This window comes from Pezoporus flaviventris, unplaced genomic scaffold (assembly GCF_033815535.1).
Source record: "Pezoporus flaviventris isolate CSIRO_AGI_PZ_B2104156 unplaced genomic scaffold, CSIRO_AGI_Pfla_v1 ptg000025l, whole genome shotgun sequence".
Lineage (NCBI taxonomy): Eukaryota > Metazoa > Chordata > Aves > Psittaciformes > Psittacidae > Pezoporus > Pezoporus flaviventris.
In genome coordinates, this window is record NW_026892573.1 from 19,535,919 (window position 1) to 19,556,803 (window position 20,885).

A 20,885-nucleotide genomic window follows, 5' to 3' on the forward strand; every position below is an offset into this window, starting at 1 on the left:
GAGATGCTTTTCACTACCAAATGAAAGATTGTTAAAGAAATTTCATTTCCTTACAGATACTATCTGCAATGGAAAGGGATAATGAATGATGTTAAACTAAAGGACTGAACACTTTACAACTGATGTGCTTCGTTTTTCTTAGAATAAAAGACTAAAGCAATTTCAAGGACCATTATTCATGGGATCTGGGACACTGAGCACTCCATACTCAAAACCCTAGACTTTCTTTACGTGGATATGAAACAGTAAAAAGATCATATTCACAAGATTCTACATGCCCTATCTTTTCATTGGTATGCTGACAGCGTGGAGAAAAAAGGGGAAATTAAGAGACCAATAGCTATATTTAACTTAAGATGACAGCATTTGATTGGCCATTTATAAAGTGCAGAGATGTGCCTCCATTAAAATCTTGGCCTTGGCAAATAAAATAGGAGTAGAAAAACTAATTGCTTATATATACAAGTACTTGCTACTCACAAGTATAGAAACAGTAGGTGAATTTACAATTGCCTCCACCCCAGGATTCAAGTCATAATTAAAACCAAGCAAAAAACCAAAACCAAAGACAAAACCAAAACACCCTGAGCGAGCCCCCAAACAATCCCAAAGCCCAGTAAAGAAGTGCTTTACTCATCTGAACAAAATTGTTAATAGCCAAAGCAGAAGTGGAGAAACAAGAGTGAAATCGTTCTGGAGAGAAAAGAAGAGTTGCATGGTTGTTTTGACCCTCACACTGAAGCAAAGTGATACATCATATTCCATGATTGGTGCTATTTCATCTTCAGCTACAGAATCCCTTCTGTACTACTACTGCAGGTAGAAGAGCGTGCAACTAAACTCTTATACCTATCACTTACCTTTCGAACAATACTGTCTTCTACATTAGACTTCTTGTTGCTGCCCTGCTTGCCCATTAAAGTAATCTCTAACTGACAAAATGGCTTGGGCAAAATATCACACTGCGTGAAGAACTTGCGCCACTCCACTATATATGCTTTTAGTAAAGCTGTATCATCTTGATGACTCAGCACTCTCTGGAGGAGAAGGGAGGACGGAATTCATAAACACATTTTTGCACAAAATACAGAATACTTTGCTTATAGTGAAAAGAACTCCCCATATAAAATTCAAATGTACAGATATATTAGAATAAGAAAGTACCATTTATTTCAGTGAAGCAGTTATCAACCCATACCATACGGACCTTTTCTAAAGGGTAAAGAATAGTAACAACAAGTAAGTAGTCGTAAGTTTAAATTTTCTAAATGAATCTGCTTTTTTTTTTTTAATTTTATTTTTAAGCCATCTGCAGCTCAAAAAGATTAAAACACCTTTGGTCTAAAAACATGTCCTGGTACAGCCATATGTACAAAAAAATAAAAATAAGTAACCTGTAAGGACTACATTTTCTTCTATACAGTGAAAAGTTTAATTCAAAGGCACCTACCAACCTTTCATTAGACCCAGACTACTAGTTAACATGTATATTTTACTAAAGCCTGGAAATTGCAACTACACTGTACAATGGCTATCATAATACCTAAAAACATGCCTCTCAACAGCCAATGCAGACCATGCCAAAGGCCTCAGTTCAGCATAGCATTTATGTAAGCAAGCTGATGGAATTTAAAAATCAACATGTATAAGCCTGGTTATACAAAGGCCTCTGTAAGACACTATATTCCTTTAAGCAAAGCCTCAGTGGTGTAAGTCTCCTCACTAAAGATTTTACAGACTTTTCATTTTTTCCTTTCCAATGTCATAAGATTCTTTTTTTTAAATTTATTTTTTATTTCTCAACAATCCCCTCTTTTAAATCCCTTATTACAGAAAACATCTTTTGTTCTACTTTTTACAAACACAAATATTTCCTTGGAATCTATTGACAACTTCAACTGTCTGGGGGAAGTCCATAAAACTGGACAGCTCAGCTTGCTGAGTCGATAGCAGGGCTATTTCTAAGTACACCACACATATGGCTTATTTTAAAGCCATCCATGAACATGTCAGCATTGCACTGAAGCTAGACAAACAACATTTCTTTTTCAGACAGTAATTTCTTATATAAAATTTTGCCTCAAGACTTTTCAAGTGAATGAAGATACCGTAAGTACTGTTGGATAAACAAAAATAATGCTGGGTTTGGGTTTTTTTGTTTTGTTTTTTAGTATACCACAAAAAAAATCACTGCCCAGCCCAATTTCAAGGACTGTGAGAAAACAATGAGCCAAGGCAAATGCTCAAGGCTAAATCTTACTTGTGTCAATAGAAAATCACAGGGTAATTAAGATCTCCAGGACATCACAGAATTTCAAACAAAAAAGCTATGCATTTAGATCCAATGAAAGTCAAAACTATTTGGTTATTTTTCTAACAATATGAATAGAAGTTATGAAACGTTAAGAACTTACTGCTTGTGCCTGTTTAATAAAATCAAGGATGTCTTCTTTCAGAGCCTGATGGATTTTTGCTGGACCTTTATCATCCCACAAGCAAACTGCATGTACATCTCTAGAAAACAATTCATCCACCTTTTAGTAACAACTACTCAAAGTTTAATGCTGTAGAGCATGAGGTTTAAAAAGCCATAATTTCACTATGTCTAAGACATTAATACACTTTTAATCTATCATTGTTAAAAACCACACAGTTAGTTCCCAGCACCATGTGCTAGAAAACACGTTTGGAGAAGAGACTGAAATAAGACTGAAAGTCTTTGAACCAAGTAGCGGCAACCTATCTAGGAAATAGTATGGTCACAAAAGAGATGTAGAAGCCTATTCTGGTTTCAGTATCCATTCAATACTCCTTTTTACATTAAGGACAATTTCTAAAGCTTTTCTTTGACAAAGACAGAAACCACTTGCCAGTAGAAGCATTACTACTCAGCCTGTATTATTCTATAATACTCTTTATTACAATGCAGCCTTCACTCACAGTTTTACAATCCAAGCACAACATCATTCTTGTGCTACAAAGGAAAGAGATCTTACATACGAGAAATCTGAGCTCAGGGGCATCAGGTAATTTAAAAGATGTCTTAATTAGTTTAATGCCATCACTGAAATGTTTCATGACAGTGACAGCATTTTAAAGTGGAAACCTACTGCAGAAGAACTCTCAAACAGCAGCATAAAGCAAAATTCTATTTATGAGTTTTAACAACATCCAAATAATCTTTTTCCTAGCTTACAGCTCAGCAAGAGTAACTTAATTCCTACTTTTGTTCCATACTAAAGAGCTAGACTCCTAACCACACATCATATATAATGCGGACTAGCAAGCCATTTCTTGACTCATTCCCTTCCTCTGTTTTTTATTCTTCCTTTCAATAATAAGGCCACATCTTTGCAGAAAAGCAATTACATAATCTAAAGGCATAACTTTGTTCCAATTAAATCAATACAGTTTTTCAGTTTAAAAGCAGCTTTTTTTGTTTAACTGAAAAGACAAAACTTATAAGGTAGAAAGTTCCTTTACCACATGCTGGTGCTGGCCCAGGATTTACAGAGGTCTACCTAAATTGTGAGGCTTACGCAATGTTCACATGCAGAGAAGGTGTTACTGCATTTAGAATGCCACTGTTTCCTGACAGGAGTGGAAAAAGCAATACTGGATAATTATACTCAAAGGGCAGGTAGAAGACACCTATCGATTTGAATTTTTATTAAAGAGCTTAACAAAGACCACTGTCCAAAAATAAAAACCTAGGAGAGTGGGATCCTTTCCTTCAGTATCCTGAATTCAGCCACAGAGTTACTTCAGTTATACTGAATAGTTCAGCTACAAGAAAAATGAACTGAAAATTTCAATACCAATGCAGAATTAGTTGTTGTTATTAAAAATGAAACTAATGGCTCAGGACTGAATTTATACCTGAAATATACCATGTACCTGGCAACCACTATAGGTGACACATCATCAGATATTAAAACTCATTACATGGTAAACTACTTTTCCTTTTGGTTGGCATAGAAGTGTGACAGGTGCAGTAGGATGGGTGTAAAAAGAATCACTGCACTGTCCTCATCAAAAAGAGCAATAAAGAGAATGACTGCAGCAGACTGTGTTTGAATAAAAAACACTTTCGTGACAGATTTTAAAAAGCAGAAGGAGAAGCTGCAGACTTACGCTACAAGTATATCTGAGGGAAAATAGCTATGTGTTGAGACAAAGATTATTTCAGATATTCTTTCAATATATGTTGTTAATTTCCACATTATTTTGGCAAAGGTCACAAGGTGTATTTTAAGAAAAAAATCAGGAAGCAACTTCTCTCTTTTTGGAAGAAGTAAAATGTGAGGGGTTTTACAAAGTACAATAATGCAAACACGGTCTGAAAAATATATTTTATTGTTAGGGTATAAGGCTATTCAAATTATACCAGTTAAACTGCACTGCCCTGCTACTTCAGTAGCATTATTATTTTAGAAGAAAGCCATTCAAGTCAGAATAATGTGACATTCAGCAAACTGCCTTTAAATGAACTGCCGAAGCAGTAAACATTTTCTCTCTAAAACTAACAAAAGGTTTGTGGGTAGGTACAAAACTTGTTTACTATGATCAGCTTAAGTCAAGAGCTCTGCTGTTCTTTCTCCAACCTGTCTGCAAGGATCTGAATCTCAAGAAAACTCTACTTTTGTACATTTACAGTGATGCAGGCACACTTACCACTTAACAAAACTTAAACTCATGTTTTTGTTCTGTGTGTTCCCACATAGACCATGCCACACCTAGCTGCTGTATCAGAAGTAGTACCATAACTGTATTCCTGTTATGCAGAAAGATGAAAGATAGTAAAAAATTACTTACGAAAACAGATCAAACCATTGCTGTTTTGTGACAGACTCCTGACGAAGAAGTTTCAGAACGATAGGGCGCATGAAATCCCATTTGTCTTCAAACTGAAGCGAACCTTTGTTCTGAAAAGAACAAAAAAAAAATACTGTTAATAAAACATTTTCTTAAACTTATCTCTAAGGATTGCACTTCCTATGGTAAACTTAAAAATATCTTCTGAGGTGTCTCCCATAAGCCAGCCTTTGAGCTACACCACCACAGCTGAACAGCACTTATCACAGTGTTTATTACTTTAAAATGAGACAGAGCTATTACTTGTTTCTTAGAGAAGCCAGACTGCCAACTTTTTGCTTTATTCACTGCACTAGCTACAATGCAACAAGTTCTAGCAAGTGTTCTTCACCTGTTAATGGAGTTATAAATGGACAACATAAATGATAGTCAGCTTCGCTGCCCCAGCCAGGATACATGCAACAAAAGTCATGAGGCAGAGTTGGAAATCTGTCTTGAATGAATTACCATTGCCAAAATGGCAGCCAGGAATCAGGAATAGCACCTGTGGATGCTGCCATGTACCCTTCTTCTCCGCTGCGCATTTGGAGTCAGCAGCAAAGAGGGAGGAAGTAAGCAGAGTGATGTAGGAGCTGCTGTACTACAGACTCCCTTCCTGTGGGTTAACTGGCCGTAGGCAGTTTGATGGCCAGGACTACAGCTGATGCAGATGAAAATGGTTTCCACCATTCTGAAAAATCTAATCCAAGGTAGATTTTTTCAATCCTATGGTAAATATTAAGGCAAAACTACAGAAATTAAATGCTCCAATATAATTCTGATTATTTAAAAAAAATATCACTGCAGTAGACAGGCTTCCTTTATTTAAAAAAATAAACAAAAAAAAACCAAACCAACAGCTTTAAAAATCACTATTTGCTTACAGCTCTACATTTTTAAAAGAAAAACCTGCAATTAAAAAATAAACAGTTGATTGACAGCTCTGTGGCAGAAATACTACTGGTTATGTGCAATGTTATCTTCCAATGCACTGTTTACTTTTGAACAGATCATTGCCTTGGCCAGTACTACTACATTTGACACAATTCACTTCACATGCACCAAATAATACAGTCTAACTGCTTGAAATTCTGACAAGTGCGCTGTTCTGCCACTAACACCTCTTCAGATAAACAAGCACAAGCAGCACCACACGTTCTCTAAACCATCTCCTTCTGATTAATTTCTACATGGAAATTTACAATTAAATCTGTCATTTAGTATTCAGAACAAGCGCAGTTTGGAAACTGTATCCCCTGCTACTCTAAAGTGCAAAGATGTCTCATCTTCCAGTTAAAAAGATGCAACAGGAATCACAGTAACAATTTTTATAGCAACATCACCTGGAGGCCTCACAGGATTATCATACTATTAGGTACTGAACATGGGCTTCACAGAAGCACCCAGTTTGATGAAGCTTATAATTCTTTTAACATTAAAAAAAAAAGGAAAATAAATTATTTTCCAATTAGAGAGAGACTTTTGCCTGTTCCCTTCCACTGTAAAAAAAAATTTGAATGCATCATCTTTGAAAATGCTCAACTACATGCTTCCTCCCCAGAGAGCCAGCTTTATAATTATTCCCTAAACTTTGAGGAGTTGCTCTCATCTTTCCTAGTCCTGTGAAAATGGTTAGTTTCTACTTGTAGATGCTTCTGTTCCCAGTCCCCTTTTGCAGGATAATGAACTTGAAAGACCAGCTACTGTACAGTTAGAAGTTGTAGAAAAGACATTATAAAATAAGTAAAACCAACTTCCTCCAAAGTTTTCCTTTGGAGTGAAACTTCAGAGTAGATCCCATAAGTTTTCTGAAAGAGGTAAAAAGCCTGTTCTGCAATTTTGGAGAAGTGCAATCCAGCCCTTTGCTGAAAAGAGCTGAAGATAAAAAATAAATTCTCTTTGTGAATAAGACTAGTAAAACATGAAGGGGGGGGAGACATTAGGCTGTCTTCTACCTCATTCGAAGAAGCACACATAAAACTCCATTTCAGTTGTAAAAACTCCATGTGCACTTGTAATGAGCATGTACCTACTGTAAAAGAATTTCCCAAATAAAGCTTTGCAGAAAATGCCATTAGAGAAGTTTAGAACTCTGTTTTCTATACATACAGAATTTTTTTTCACTTCCCTCTATATTAGACAGAAGAGGAAATAAAACTAATGGATTAAAAATTCCACTCAAACTCTTACTTATGGGCAATAAAGGATTCAGCATCCTCTAGACAGACACAAGCTTCCCTGACCTACCATTCTTGTGCTGAAATTACAAAAGAAAGAGTGCATACTACCACCTACTGTGTGCCACTCACATTCATTAATTCTACCCCTAGTAGGGCATCAGACAACAAAATTTTATAATGGCAGAGGAAGTCAAACAGTGGCAACTCTTACTTGTGACCAAAGTCACACATACACCAGTGGCACAGACAACACCAGGGACCCATGGGTTCCTACAAACCCATGCAACTTCTGAGCTGTATTTCCTGGGTAATTTGTTTTTCTTAGCTTGTTGCCTCAAACCGCAGCTCCCAAGGGAAGGAATTCACACCTTAACAAAATAAAATTACTCCACTTACCCAATCTTCTCTGAAAACAAGGATGATGATTGATAGCCATACCCTTGCAAAGTGACTATTCTAGGAGTTTCAAATGTAATCCTTTGCAAAATAATTCCACTTAACAAATATTTTATGTTTCCAAAGTCACTTCACTAAGTTTGATCAAAGAGATTTAAAGTTCCATTTTAACACTAAACTTCACTTGAAATACATACTACTTCAAACACTATATTGAGCTATATACTACAACTTTACTCTTCAAACTTACTTTTCCCCTTTTCTTCACTTTTATGCAGAAGCACCTAAACATAGTATTTTAGGATAGCAGGTAAAAAACCCGTTGGTGGGTATTACATAGAATTAGTAAGTGATGCAAGTGGAATTGTTCCACTAACCAGTTTTTCTGATTTGGGTATTATCGCACAATACAAAATTCCTCACCTTAACTGTAAGCAAGTTGAAAAGCAGCACAGCAGGCATGGAATATGGTACAAGAGCCTAAATAAATGTGGAATGTAACAAAGCAAGGCAGTATGATGTGGCCTCTAAGCCACTGTCCCTCTGAACCTTCAAATGTCTATTTGGACATTCCGGTCTCTTTAGTGTACACTCTATAACACAGTACACTTTCAGGCCACATATAAATTCAGCCCTAATCTCCATCAGATGCTCTAAACTGTACTGTAAGAAACCCAACATTCTTGTTATACATGTTAGCTATATATAACATCTTCACCATTACTACTTCACCATTTACAGATGATAGATTTATATTAAGGTTAATTCCCAGAGGGATGAAATAGGAAGTACAAGGTCCTAGACTGAAATAAGCATGAAAATTCACTGTCTGATTAATCCCTGCTACCAGCACCTTTAAAAGTCAGTGTAGTGATAGCACTGAAGTTACTACACAAAGCAGAAAAACTCCAGAAAAAAAGCTCTGCTATTTAACTAACCGGCGTGCAACTTCTAGTGGATATCCTAATTGGAAAAAGCCAGGAAGAAGCAATGTTAAAACACAGATCTGGAATACTTACTTTAAGTTGAAGAGTTCCAAAACTTCAGATCTGTTTCCAGTTGTCAGTGACACAGACATGACAGTAAAAAAAAACCCACCAATCCCACTTTAAACCAATGCAAAGGTAAATAATGGTTCTCATTTCACTTAAACCTACAGAAAATCTGCTGCTTCATTTGCTGCTTCTCTCCTAACGCCAGGCTCAAGCTGCAAGTCATCTTGCAAGGACGGACTCTTCCATTTGCTGGCAGCCCCAGTAAAGCTCTACAGACATGTAAAGATTAGCCAGCATGGATACAACTATGGCTTTTCTTTGTGCTGCAATAAGCTGAGGTGCTCTGTACCACAAACTGCAGAAACACTCATGTATCTTCACATCACGAGTGAATTGGTTTAGACTACCTTGCCACTGCAAAGGCAACAGGTTACTAGTCCAACACACCTCCCAGAATGAAGTACCCCACTTTAAAAGTGCCCAAGTCAAAGGTATGTTGAGAGAAGAAACTCTGGGGGACTGGCCTCATAATGGCTCATCTACAGGAAAGCCATGACCTCAGTGTGGGAGAACAGTTCTGCACAGTAGGGTTCACACTAGCTTACCATGTCATAGCTAGCTCTTACTAACTACTTCAACATTTTTGCCACATTACAGCTTGTTGTATCTCACCAGGATTCAGCATATGATAGGTCATTTTAATTTTGCATTTAAAAGAATGTTCTCTGAGAATACGCTTCTCACTAAAAAAAATATTTACAATTAGGAAAGTCATGCACTAGTGGAGTTCAAACAATGCCCTTTAAAATAACATCAGTCAGGTTTGGATTCAGCTAGTACCCATTACTGGAATAAGAAGAGTACTACACTTCATTTTCTCAACTATGCAGGAAGCCAAACAAGGATGGGTAAAAAACAGAGAAAACTCTTAGTTCCTGTTTATCCTAGCAAAACCAAGACTTGTCTAAACCAAATTTAAGATTTGATTATGCAGGCTCATTTGGAAATTATATGAAAAAAACCCTTACAGATTTTAACACCTCTTCTTTCTCAGCCAGGGATTTTTCTGTGCTGAGACATTGCTTTTTTTCCCAAAACATTAAAGCAGAACACATGAAGCACTGCCAATCAACACCAACCTGGAATCAACAGTTTCTCTGAGAGCACAGAATTAGGGAACAAAAGACTTCATCTAGTTCGAACACATTGCTTTATTGTGTCATTATAAATGAAGTCAAATCACTGTAAAATCTTTCCTTTTGTAATGCAGGGTTCATACATTACTGTCGTTAGAAAACTCACTAATTAGTAAGTTATAGTGCTTAAAACACTCCAAGTGACCAGGAAGCCCTGTTTTAGAATAGGTATCCCTGTGGCATTTTTCCCAAAACACACTGTGCATATATATATATATATTGCTGTCAACATAAAATACTCATGATTCAAAGGCCAGTTGCAAAAACATGACTAGTCAACACAAAGGCAAGAGTTCAGCAAGAGTAATCTCACAGAATCAAGGACTTTGACTCTATTTTCACTCAGTGTACACTTACTATTCTTTCAAACCATCTGCAGTGGAATGCTGACATACCTTTCAGGCCTGCTCCTTCTGTCTTCTACAGGCTATACAACTACACGTGTCTGGTCAAAGCACGCATTGGTGTCTCCACAGATACTTAAACATATAGCAAAGAGATGGACTAAATCATTAACAAGTAGATAAGACTGTCTGTTCCCTGCTCCAAAACCACGCTCTTCCACAAAAAACACATTTCTTCTTATGCGAAATTATTCTTTTCACCAGTGTCCTTGGATTCTTCAATTTTATTTTTTCATGTTAAGTCTTATCTGCTAAAAAATCGAACTACTTAGACATAAAAATATAGAGAAATTAAATTCATTTCAATTACATTTCAATTTCGGTAAAGACTTTTAATATCTTACTAATACTAAACCCTTTTTTTGGATACCAGGAAGAAAGAAGGTTATCAATTATTTCTCATTTCTTCACACTGATCATCTCCGAGTAACACAACCAGCAGTTTCAGACCAAAGCTGTACTTTCAATATAGGTCAGATTGCTAAAATGTAAGCAGCACTCCTTCGGAATCACATTTAACTATAATACATAGTGTTGACCACATGTATAGGTCTATGTTCACACATATTTTAAATTGCTAACGGATAAAGGGAAGCAGATGGCCTTCCCAAGGCTCTTCACCTTAACCTGATGTTCTAGGAACACCTTCTGCAGACACTAGTTAGCAGTTGTTTAGAGTAGGCCTGTCTGCCATATGCCGGCATGGCCTCAAAGGCCACATACAGTCTTCTCCACACACATGCCACAAATACCAGGGCAGGCAGCCCTGAGCTCCAGTGCTGGACTGTCTTACTGAAAACTCCTGTTCAAACCTACAGGGGGTCACCGATACGGCACCGAGAGCGGGGAAAGTGCTTCAAAACGTCTGCCTGTAAGAGCAAAGCTGCTTAACGTAAGCGAAAGGCCTCCAGGAGTTCTTTGCAGAAAAACTGTAGTTAACATAACCGATGGAATACGGTGGCACTCCAAACAACACCACCTGCCAGCGGCGAAGACATTTTTCAACTCTTTGTTAAACTTAAAACTCATTTTCCGTACACCCAGGTCTTTTAAATAAACAAAGGGACGACTCCGTACCCTGTCTAACTGCACGACGCAACGCTGTTTCCCAACGACGCGTGTTTGGGAGGAGAGCGCAGGGGTGGGGTGCGGGGTGCCGGCACCCAAGGGGCCACCGGCCGGACCGGGCCGAGGCCGGCGGTCCCGCACTGAGCGCGGGGCCGAGGCCGCTCACCTGAGAGAGGGCCGCGGCTCCCGCTCCCGGGAGCGGCAACTTCGGGGAGCGACGCCCGCGGCCTGCCCCCGTCCTATGGTCTGCCCAGCCCGGCCGCCTCAGCCACACGCCGGGCCCAGCCGGCGGTGGGGCAGCCCTGGTAGCCCGGCCCCCGCCGCCTGCCTCCTCAGGCAGAGAACGGCCAGGCCCCGCTCTCACCTTTAAGAGATTAGACGTCGCCATGATCCCCCCCCGCGGGGCCTCCCCGGCCGGCGGCGGCTCCTCTCCCCGAGCTCGGCTCGGCTGCCCCCGGCCGCTGCCGCTTTACATGGCCCCGGGCCGACCGCCCGCCCGGCCAGACCCGCGGCGGCGGCAGTAGCAGCGGCCGCACCGTTGGGCTCCCCTGCCCGCGAAGAAGGCCGGTGCCAGGCTCAGGGCGCTCGGCAGCACGACCGACTCGTTGCTCCGCACGCAGCCGCCCCTTAGAGCCTCATGGCGGAGTCCGGGCAGGAGGCGCTCGGCAGCAGCCGCGACTCCATGGAAGGGGCCGGCCCACATGATGCGGCGCCGCGCAGCCGGCCCCGCCGCCGAGAGCGGCCGCTCGAGCTGAGGGCTCTGCCTGCAGCGCCCCCTGGCGGCCCGCCGCCGTCGCCGCCCGCCCTGCACTGCCGAGCTCAGCCAGCCGCGGGGGGGCCTTTGCCCTCAGGGCCCCCCGGGACGCGCCCTGGTGCGGAGCCCCCGCGGCTGCGGAGGGCGCCGGGCAGCGCCCTGGGGAGACGGCGGGCGGCAACCGTGCGGGGCGGCTCTGCCCCCTCAGAGACATCCCCCCACCAAATCGCGCCCTCTGATCCCAGTGCCTCCTGCCGGCAAACACACGGGAAGTTGGGAGACGTGAGCAGAGGCCCAGGTTTTACAGGGGGATGCAGTGACAGGACAGGGGGAATGGCTTTAAACGGAAATAGGGGAGATTTAGGCTAGATACAAGGAAGAAACTCTTTCCTGTGAGGGTGCTGAGGCACTGGCACAGGTGCCCAGAGAAGCTGTGGCTGCCCCGTCCTTGTTAGTCTTGAAGGCCAGGTTGGATGGGGCTTGGAGCAAGCTGCTCTAGTGGAAGGACTACTTTTTCCGTGCTCAAGATCGGAGCATCCCGACACGTAGGAAGTCAAGGAAGAGGGCCAAGAGACCTGCGTGGCTAAATAGGGAATTGCTGGGTATGCTCAAGTGGAAGAGGAGAGTTTACAGGTCATGGAAGGAGGGGCTGGCCACTTGGGAGGAATATAAGGCTGCTGCTAGAGGATGTAGGAAGGCAGCTAGGAGGACTAAGGCATCCTTAGAATTAAACCTGGCAAGAAGGGTCAAGGACAGCAAAAAGAGCTTTTTTAAATACATGGCAGACAAAACTAACACCAGAGGCAATGTAGGCCCACTGATGAACGGGATGGGTGCCCTGGTGACAGAAGATAAAGAGATGGCAGAGTTACTGAATGCCTTCTTTGTCTCTGTCTACTCTGCTGCGGGCAGTCCTGAAGAGCCCTGTACCCCTGAGACCTTAGATGAAGTCAGGTCGACGGAGCGGTTTGCCTTAGTCGATGAGGAATGGGTTAGAGACCAGTTGAGCAATCTGGACATCCATAAATCCATGGGTCCAGATGGGATGCACCCGCGGGTGCTGAGGGAACTGGCGGAAGTCATTGCTAGACCACTCTCCATCATCTTTACCAAGTCTTGGGAAACGGGAGAGGTGCCTGAGGACTGGAGGAAAGCAAATGTCACTCCAGTCTTCAAAAAGGGCAAGAAGGAGGACCCGGGTAACTATAGGCCGGTCAGCCTCACCTCCATCCCTGGGAAAGTGATGGAACACCTTATCCTTGGTACCATCTTAAGGCATATCAAGGATAAGAAGGTTATGAGGGGCAGTCAACATGGCTTCACCAGGGGGAAATCATGTTTGACCAATCTCTTAGCCTTTTATGAGGAAATAACACAGTGGATGGATGATGGCAGAGCGGTGGATGTGGTCTACCTTGACTTCAGCAAAGCATTTGACACAGTCTCCCACAGCATCCTCACGGCTAAATTGAGGAAGTGTGGACTGGATGATCAGGTAGTGAGGTGGACTGCGAACTGGCTGAAGGAGAGAAGCCAGAGAGTTGTAGTCTATGGGGCTGAGTCTAGTTGGAGGCCTGTAACTAGTGGAGTGCCTCAAGGGTCAGTACTGGGACCGGTATTATTTAATATATTCATCAATGATTTAGATGAGGGAATTGAGTGTACTATCAGCAAGTTTGCTGATGACACTAAGCTGGGAGGAGTGGCTGACACGCCAGAAGGCTGTGCTGCCATCCAGCGAGACCTGGATAGGCTGGAGAGTTGGGCAGGGAGTAACTTGATGAAATATAACAAGGGAAAGTGTAGAGTCCTGCATCTGGGCAGGAACAACCCCAGGTTCCAGTATAGGTTGGGGAATGACCTGTTAGAGAGCAGTGTAGGGGAGAGGGACCTGGGGGTCCTAGTGGACGACAGGATGACCATGAGCCAACACTGTGCCCTTGTGGTTAAGAAGGCCAATGGCATCCTGGGGTGTATTAGAAGGGCGGTGGTTAGTCGGTCGAGAGAGGTCCTCCTTCCCCTCTACTCTGCCCTGGTGAGACCGCATCTGGAGTATTGTGTCCAGTTCTGGGCCCCTCAGTTCAAGAAGGACAGGGAGCTGCTGGAGAGAGTCCAGCGCAGGGCAACTAAGATGATTAAGGGAGTGGAGCATCTCCCTTATGAGGAAAGACTGAGGGAGCTGGGTCTCTATAGTTTGGAGAAGAGGAGACTGAGGGGTGACCTTATCAGTGTCTATAAATATATAAAGGGGGAGTGTCACGAGGACGGAGCCAGGCTCTACTCAGTGGCAAACAATGATAGGACAAGGGGTAATGGGTACAAACTGGAACACAAGAGGTTCCACTTAAACTTGAGAAGAAACTTCTTCTCAGTGAGGGTGACAGAACACTGGAACAGGCTGCCCAGGGAGGTTGTGGAGTCTCCTTCCCTGGAGACATTCAAAACCCGCCTGGACGCATTCCTGTGTAACATTATCTAGGTGTTCCTGCTCCGGCAGGGGGATTGGACTAGATGATCTTTCGAGGTCCCTTCCAATCTCTAACATACTGTGATACTGTGATACTGTGAAGGTGTCCCTGCCCGTGGCAGGGGTTGGACCTGGATGAAGTTTAAGGTCTCTTCCAACCCAAACCATTCTATGATTCTGTGAAATTCAGTGTGGCCGAATAATGTGGTTTGTAAGCAGAGAAATAAATGTCTTTGCTGCCAGAGGCTGGCAAGCATGGCCCCCACCCCAGCTCACCGACCCCATTGCTGTGAGGCTGCTGGTGATGCCACACCTGCCCATCTGCCTGGCTGTTGGGAGTGCTTCCAGCAGAAAGCACCAAACACTCACTGGCACAGATCTGTGTTTTGTGACACCAAGTCATTTCCTTACACCCAAATCTCCAGCTAAGCCGTCACTCCTCCTGCCAGTTCTCACAAGTTTTTGATTTAGTAAGAAAAGTTTGGGTGTAGGTACTTTTTAGGAGGGATTTGGAAACTTTCAGGTTTTATATAGGGAAAAAAAGAATTTTACTTTTCTATTAAAATGTTTAGCCTCCATCTAAAATGTGTCCTGGAAAGCATTTCAAGGAGCTTTTTCTTACAGGTTAGGAAACCTGCAAGGTGATGCCATCCAATCCACCTGCCCTGCTGCATACCACCTGGGTGGACAGCCCTACTGCCTACCGCTGGGGATGACTGCTCCCATGTCTCTTCTAGGTAGTGGGTGAGGGACATGACCTGAAGATTCATGTTATAGGGGATAGGGACCCCGAGGTGTTAGAAAAGTTGTAATAAAACAAGTACACTATGGAACTTTTGATAATGCTGACTGAATATGGTCTGCAGCTGTATTAATTAATTAGGTTAGCCATATTAAAACCTTTTCTTAATTGAGCAGTAAAAAGGAGGTACTGAATAATTTCCTGTTTTGACAAAGTTTCCAGCTTCTGAATGCTTCAATTAGTTAATAATTCTTTTCTTTGCTGTTATTATATACTGTGTGCTCTATACTATGTTTAAGTATATCATAAGAAAAACCCCAGCGTGACCAGCAGGTCGAAGGAGGTGATCCTACTCCTCTACTCTACTCTTGTGAGACCTCAATTGGAGTATTGTGTACAGTTCTGGTGTCCTCAACATAAAAAGGACATGGAACTGTTGGAACAAGTCCAGAGGAGGGCCATGAGGATGATCAGGGGGCTGGAGCACCTCCCATATGAAGATAGGCTGAGAAAGTTGGGGCTGTTCAGCCTGGAGAAGAGAAGGCTGCGTGGAGACCTTATAGCAGCCTTCCAGTATCTGAAGGGGGCCTATAGGGATGCTGGGGAGGGACTCTTCATTAGGGACTGTAGTGATAGGACAAGGGGTAACAGGTTAAAACTTGTAACAGGGGAAGTTCAGATTGGATATAAGGAAGAAGTTCTTTACTGTGAGGGTGGTGAGGCACTGGAATGGGTTGCCCAGGGAAGTTGTGAATGCTCCATCCCTGGCAGTGTACAAAGCCAGGTTTGACAGAGCCTTGGATGACATGGTCTAGTGTGAGGCATCCCTGCCCATGGCAGGGGGGCTGGAACTAGAGGATCATAAAGTTCTCTCCAACCCAAACCATTCTATGATTCTATGCTTCTATTAATTGCAAATATGCATGCAGTTATACAGTTGTATGTATACCACATAATTATGCAGTATAGATCTAATTGCATTAGATACTGTCCATTGTGTATGTATTCGACAACAGCGCTGAAGCTACAAGTTCTCCAGCAGGGTTAGTAAAACGTGTGCATTGTGTATTTGTGCACTGGCCACTCGACAGCCTGCCTGTTATGTTACAGGTATGTAAGTACTAGAGAAACTGAGATACAGGTGAACATTTGATAGAGTGTGATACGGAGGCAGTCATTTCTGGGAGCCACTACACTATGAACTGATTTGTCCTTCTTTCCCTAAACCGTTTTAAAATGTGATTATTTCAAATTATTTGAGACCTTTTGTTCAATTTCTTTTGCATCCATTCATTTTTTGATATATGCTTGCTGTTAATGCCACAATTCAGTGATTTTTTTTAAACTTCTTTTGAGAAATAATTTAGACATCATTCAGCCAGAAAGTAAACTAACTCTAGAGAACTTCATCTCAGTTACCTTTAATGCAAAGCTGAGAGTGCGAAAGCACAACACACATTATCAGAATGTTATAATTGCAAATTTTGCTTAGCCAGCATTTAAGCTCAAAGAATTGGGCTGTGTTTTAAAGTGCTTTAAAATCATTTTAAAGAAACGATGGATTTACCTATACTTTCCACACAAACCTACCAAATGTAAGAATACACAGGACGCAGCAGTACCTGAGCACCTTCCATGGTCTTGTCTGTTCTAAGTATCCTTAAGCACCCAGTAGCGCTGCTGTAACATTTATGCAGTTGGCCTGGAAGTGTCAGTGATGGAAGTACTGAGTGTGTGAGTTCTTACATACTGCCCAGATATGCTCTTGTGCAGCAGCTGTGAGTAGTGCTAGCCAAGGAATAAGGTACTTGAGCACCTGAGAAGCAGTGAGACAAGGAAACTGTGGTACTTTTTACTGACATTAAAAGTAATGTGCATCTCATTTTGCATGGCTTTGCATGACTCTAATATTTGCTGAAGATCTGTGCATTAATTTTCTGGGAAGACATCCATGAGCCTCAAGGTTTTGTGATATTTTAGTACCGCTTCAGGGTGCTTTGACAGTACAAAATGTTACATAATCTTGTTTTATTTGCTTTTCTATTGCAGATGGATTATTACCAAATGCTGATGGTAATGAAGATATATATATTATACACCGTATATTACATATATTATATGATACTACATTGGCCCACATTTTTATATCCTTTGCATGGATTGTAAAAGGCAGAGTGTACATTTAATTCCAGAGCTGTCCGTGGGTTTGCAAGAGACAGCTCATTCAGAATTGGATGATCAGTGAAATTAATACCATGCATAATATCCTGGTTGTCTTGGAGTGAACTGATTCAGGAAGCAAATCTGTTGGCTTTGAATGCGTTGCCTCAGACAGAAATATGTACTGCTATGTTCTCTTCTTAATGCACTGAAACACTGTTTAGCTTCTTCTAATCTTCACTTTGTCCACGATGGAAAAATCATGTGATGGTTGATTAGTCAGTTTCAGACTGCTCTCCAATCAAACTACATATACTCAGTAGGGTTACCAGCACTAAAGTCTCTTTTATTTACTCCCCTGGGCAGTCACGATGACTGCATGCACAAACCATGCTATGACTCTCTAAAGACAACCTGTTTAAAAGGGTGAGGACACACAGACATCTACCTGTAGCTAAAGAAAGAAGCACTGTCAGTGACCAAACTTTTCACACGAAACTTTTGTGTTTGTTTCTGTTTCAACAAAAAAGCAAACATTTGAATTTCTGGTGTTTACTATCTGGGCTTCATGTCACCCTCACTTCAAGTCACAATTACATTCTGGAGACATTGCCTCTGTATGGGAGTGAAAATTACAGTAACTTCTCTTAAAGTTGTTTAAAGTTTTGGTATCTTAGTATCACCAGATCAGCCTATCCTGTGCATCTGAGAATGACCGGTTTGTTCTTATGCCAACATTGTCCTTTAGCTTAAAGAATTTCTCTCTCCCCAGTGTTTATTCTTTTCTGATGTATTTTTAGACAACAGCGCTATTCCCTCACAGTTTCCTAGCTGGAAAACTTTGCACTTTTTGCACTGAGTTCCACTGAGGGGTGATGCAGGGTGACAGTTTGCAGGCAGAACCTGCAGGAGAGTTTTTGCTGAGACCAAATTCCTCCTGGGACACGGAGAAGCACATGGCATGCATTAGGCAAAATGTGTCCATTGTTCCATGCCCAGGCACAGAGCTGCAGAGGCGAATTACATCTGATCTAATTTTTCCTGTTCTAGCCTTTTTTTGACGGCTAGAAATTTACTGTTCCATTCACTCTGTGTACTCAGGAAGCTATAGCTGGTCTGTGAAGCATGGTGGAGTGAAAGAGGCTACAACATGAAAAATGAGTGTTCTGCTTTTCTGACACTTGTTCACATGTGGAAGCTCTTTTCCAGTGTTCAGTAAGTCTTGTCTCTTGTTTGTTTTAAAAGTTTCTCTGAGAGTCAGACTCTTTTCCACAGAGAACTGGGCAGAGGAAAATCCCAATAAAATGAAGTGTGTTACTGTGGATGTCAATGGTCTAGCTGACCAGAATTGAGATTTACATCTTCTAAACTTATGTCCTGGCATAGCTTGCTCTTTTAATGCATGTAACACTGGCTGTATGCCAGGGAAATGAGAAAAATGATCTGCACAGAGGAGGCTTTCCCCCCTGAATAATAATCAGTAATTACTTAAAAATAGCCAATTAATATAAGTTATGACTAAATAGCTCGACTGTTTGCTCAGCTTTGAAAACCAAAACATACAATTCTCCAAACTGCTGCAGAGCAGTGCCAGCCCTGCAAGGTTTTTATTACTAGGATTATGACTGAAATATATTCCAGAATCCCTCCTTTCAGTTTTAGTGCCTTAATACTTAGCAACTACCACTAACATTTTAAACTATTGCCTTGCTCACTGTCAGACCTTGGTGCCAAATATGAATTCTGGCAGTTCCTTCCTGCCACACAGGGGAAAAGGTGAAAGAGGAAGAAGCCTGCAGTGTAGATGTAGTGCCAGCAAATCTTCAGGCACAGCAAACTTCATCTTCTGCAGCTGTCCCACTGAAACCAACCCTTGGGAAGCTGCTGAAGTTGGGGAGTCAATAGCCTGAGACGCTGTGCTGACTCCAGGTCCTTGGTGCTTTCCTTCATCCCACAGGTCCCATAACAATGATGGAAATTTCTGTAGGGTCTTAAGGCCTCTGGCAATGGTTGGTCTCATGGCTCCCCTGGGGCTGCGCAGGGATGGAAGAAATTATCTGTGTCTTCCTTTCCGTCCTTATCTTGTTCATTCATTTCCCTGGTGACTGAGTTTATTGCTACTGGAGGCTCAGTTTGTCCCTCCACAATTTTCATGGAACAGGAAAAATCAGTTTGCACACAGGTGGATTGCACACAGCGATGAGGCATCACAGCAATTGAACTATAGCTGAAACTTCATCTTGTTTACCTAAGCATTGATTTTATTCATAATACATAGAATTTGGTTTTGTTACTTTTACATTTCTGTAGAAGCTCTTTAGCTGCAAGTAGGCCCTCAGCAGCCTGTGAAGGCAGTCAGGATTATTCTTAGTTTGAGCTACTTGTGAGGCTGCTGAAAGTTGATGTCAGATGGTTTACAGCATTGCTCCCATGGAGTAGTCTCTCAGCAGGTTGCACACTGACTGTCCGTCCCTGTGTAGCTCAGGCCTAGCCTAAAACGTGACTTTCTCAGAGAAATGAGTGAACGAAATATCAAATCCATTCTAGCAGATAGGGACTGGGATTTTAGATTCCTCAGTTTGAGTTTAAAAGAAGATTTACCTACCCTTACATAAAGAACCTGCTGCTCCCCATTCCTGCTGGCCTCTGTGGGCGAAGGGCAGTCGTGGGAAGAGATGTCACGCAAGTGCTGTGGTGGTGTTTGCTGCCAAACAACTGTTCCCTGTTTCCCCAGGGGCAAAAAGCCCACAGAGTGTATATTATATTTTGGGGGATTTGTGCAATCAAGTTCTTTTCCTGGATGCATTTTAGCTGTGTTTGCTGTTCTACTGGTTGCTTATGGGAGCAACTCCATGAAGAAAAACGATTGCTCTGTGGAGTCCTGTGTCTTCAGAGCTGGCTCTTGCATGTTAGAAGTGCTGCTTAGCAAAGGCTTTTTGGGTTTGCAGAACCAACTTAGTTTTCTTCAAACATATGCTACACTCCCACTAATGAAGTATTATGCAAGGCAAATTGTCTTCAAGAACCTGTACAACTCCACAGTCTTTATATTATGCTCAACTAGCACATCCTCACTCACATTACTTCCATTGGCTTTGCACATTCAGTGAAAAGCAATAAACAATCCTGCTGTACTCAAAAGTAAAATTCAGCTTTTCCATAGCTGTATTCACTTTGTAGGGAAGAAAACAGTGCAGAGTAAAATGACTACGTATGTAGTAGTTGTTTTTCAGAGGAGAACCTCATGAAATGTAACACTAAACCCAGACACAGAATTACTACTAACAATGACCTGGAAAGCAAGTACACATGATTCAGGAGGTGCAGTCTTTTTTTTTGAATTTTTTCCTTCAGAGGATCAGGCAGATGAATTTTTGGTTGAATTCTTCTAATTTTAAGTACATTCAATGATACCATTATTATCCTTAAGAAACTCAGGCATTATAGATACTACTGCATACAGTTGTGTGCTACAGCAAAGGATCATTCCACAGCTAAGGCCTAAAGCGAAGGATCATTATGCAAATACTTGGACTTTATTCTTTCTTTTTTTCTTTCAGGATCTGTTTATTTTGTTTGCACTCCTACCCATCAGGGTTCTTAGAAAGATCTAGTTTTTACAGATTCCTCTTTTAGAATTGTCTTTGGACTCTGAGAAATGAGCAGTGT

The 20,885-nt window shown here is 41.9% G+C and overlaps 1 protein-coding gene across 1 annotated transcript in view; it reads right to left on the minus strand.

Annotated features, from left to right (window-relative positions):
• Positions 1–11,825, minus strand: part of CUL5 (cullin 5) — a 32,533-nt gene extending 20,708 nt beyond the window's left edge. The window contains exons 1-4 of the mRNA XM_061457765.1: positions 11,458–11,825; positions 4,816–4,925; positions 2,415–2,514; positions 861–1,037 (exon numbers count right to left, since the gene is read on the minus strand). Of these exons, the coding sequence (XP_061313749.1) occupies positions 861–1,037; positions 2,415–2,514; positions 4,816–4,925; positions 11,458–11,481 (411 nt within the window). The 5' untranslated portion in view covers positions 11,482–11,825. The remainder of the gene's footprint in view (positions 1–860; positions 1,038–2,414; positions 2,515–4,815; positions 4,926–11,457) is intronic.
• Positions 11,826–20,885: the final 9,060 nt, after the last annotated feature.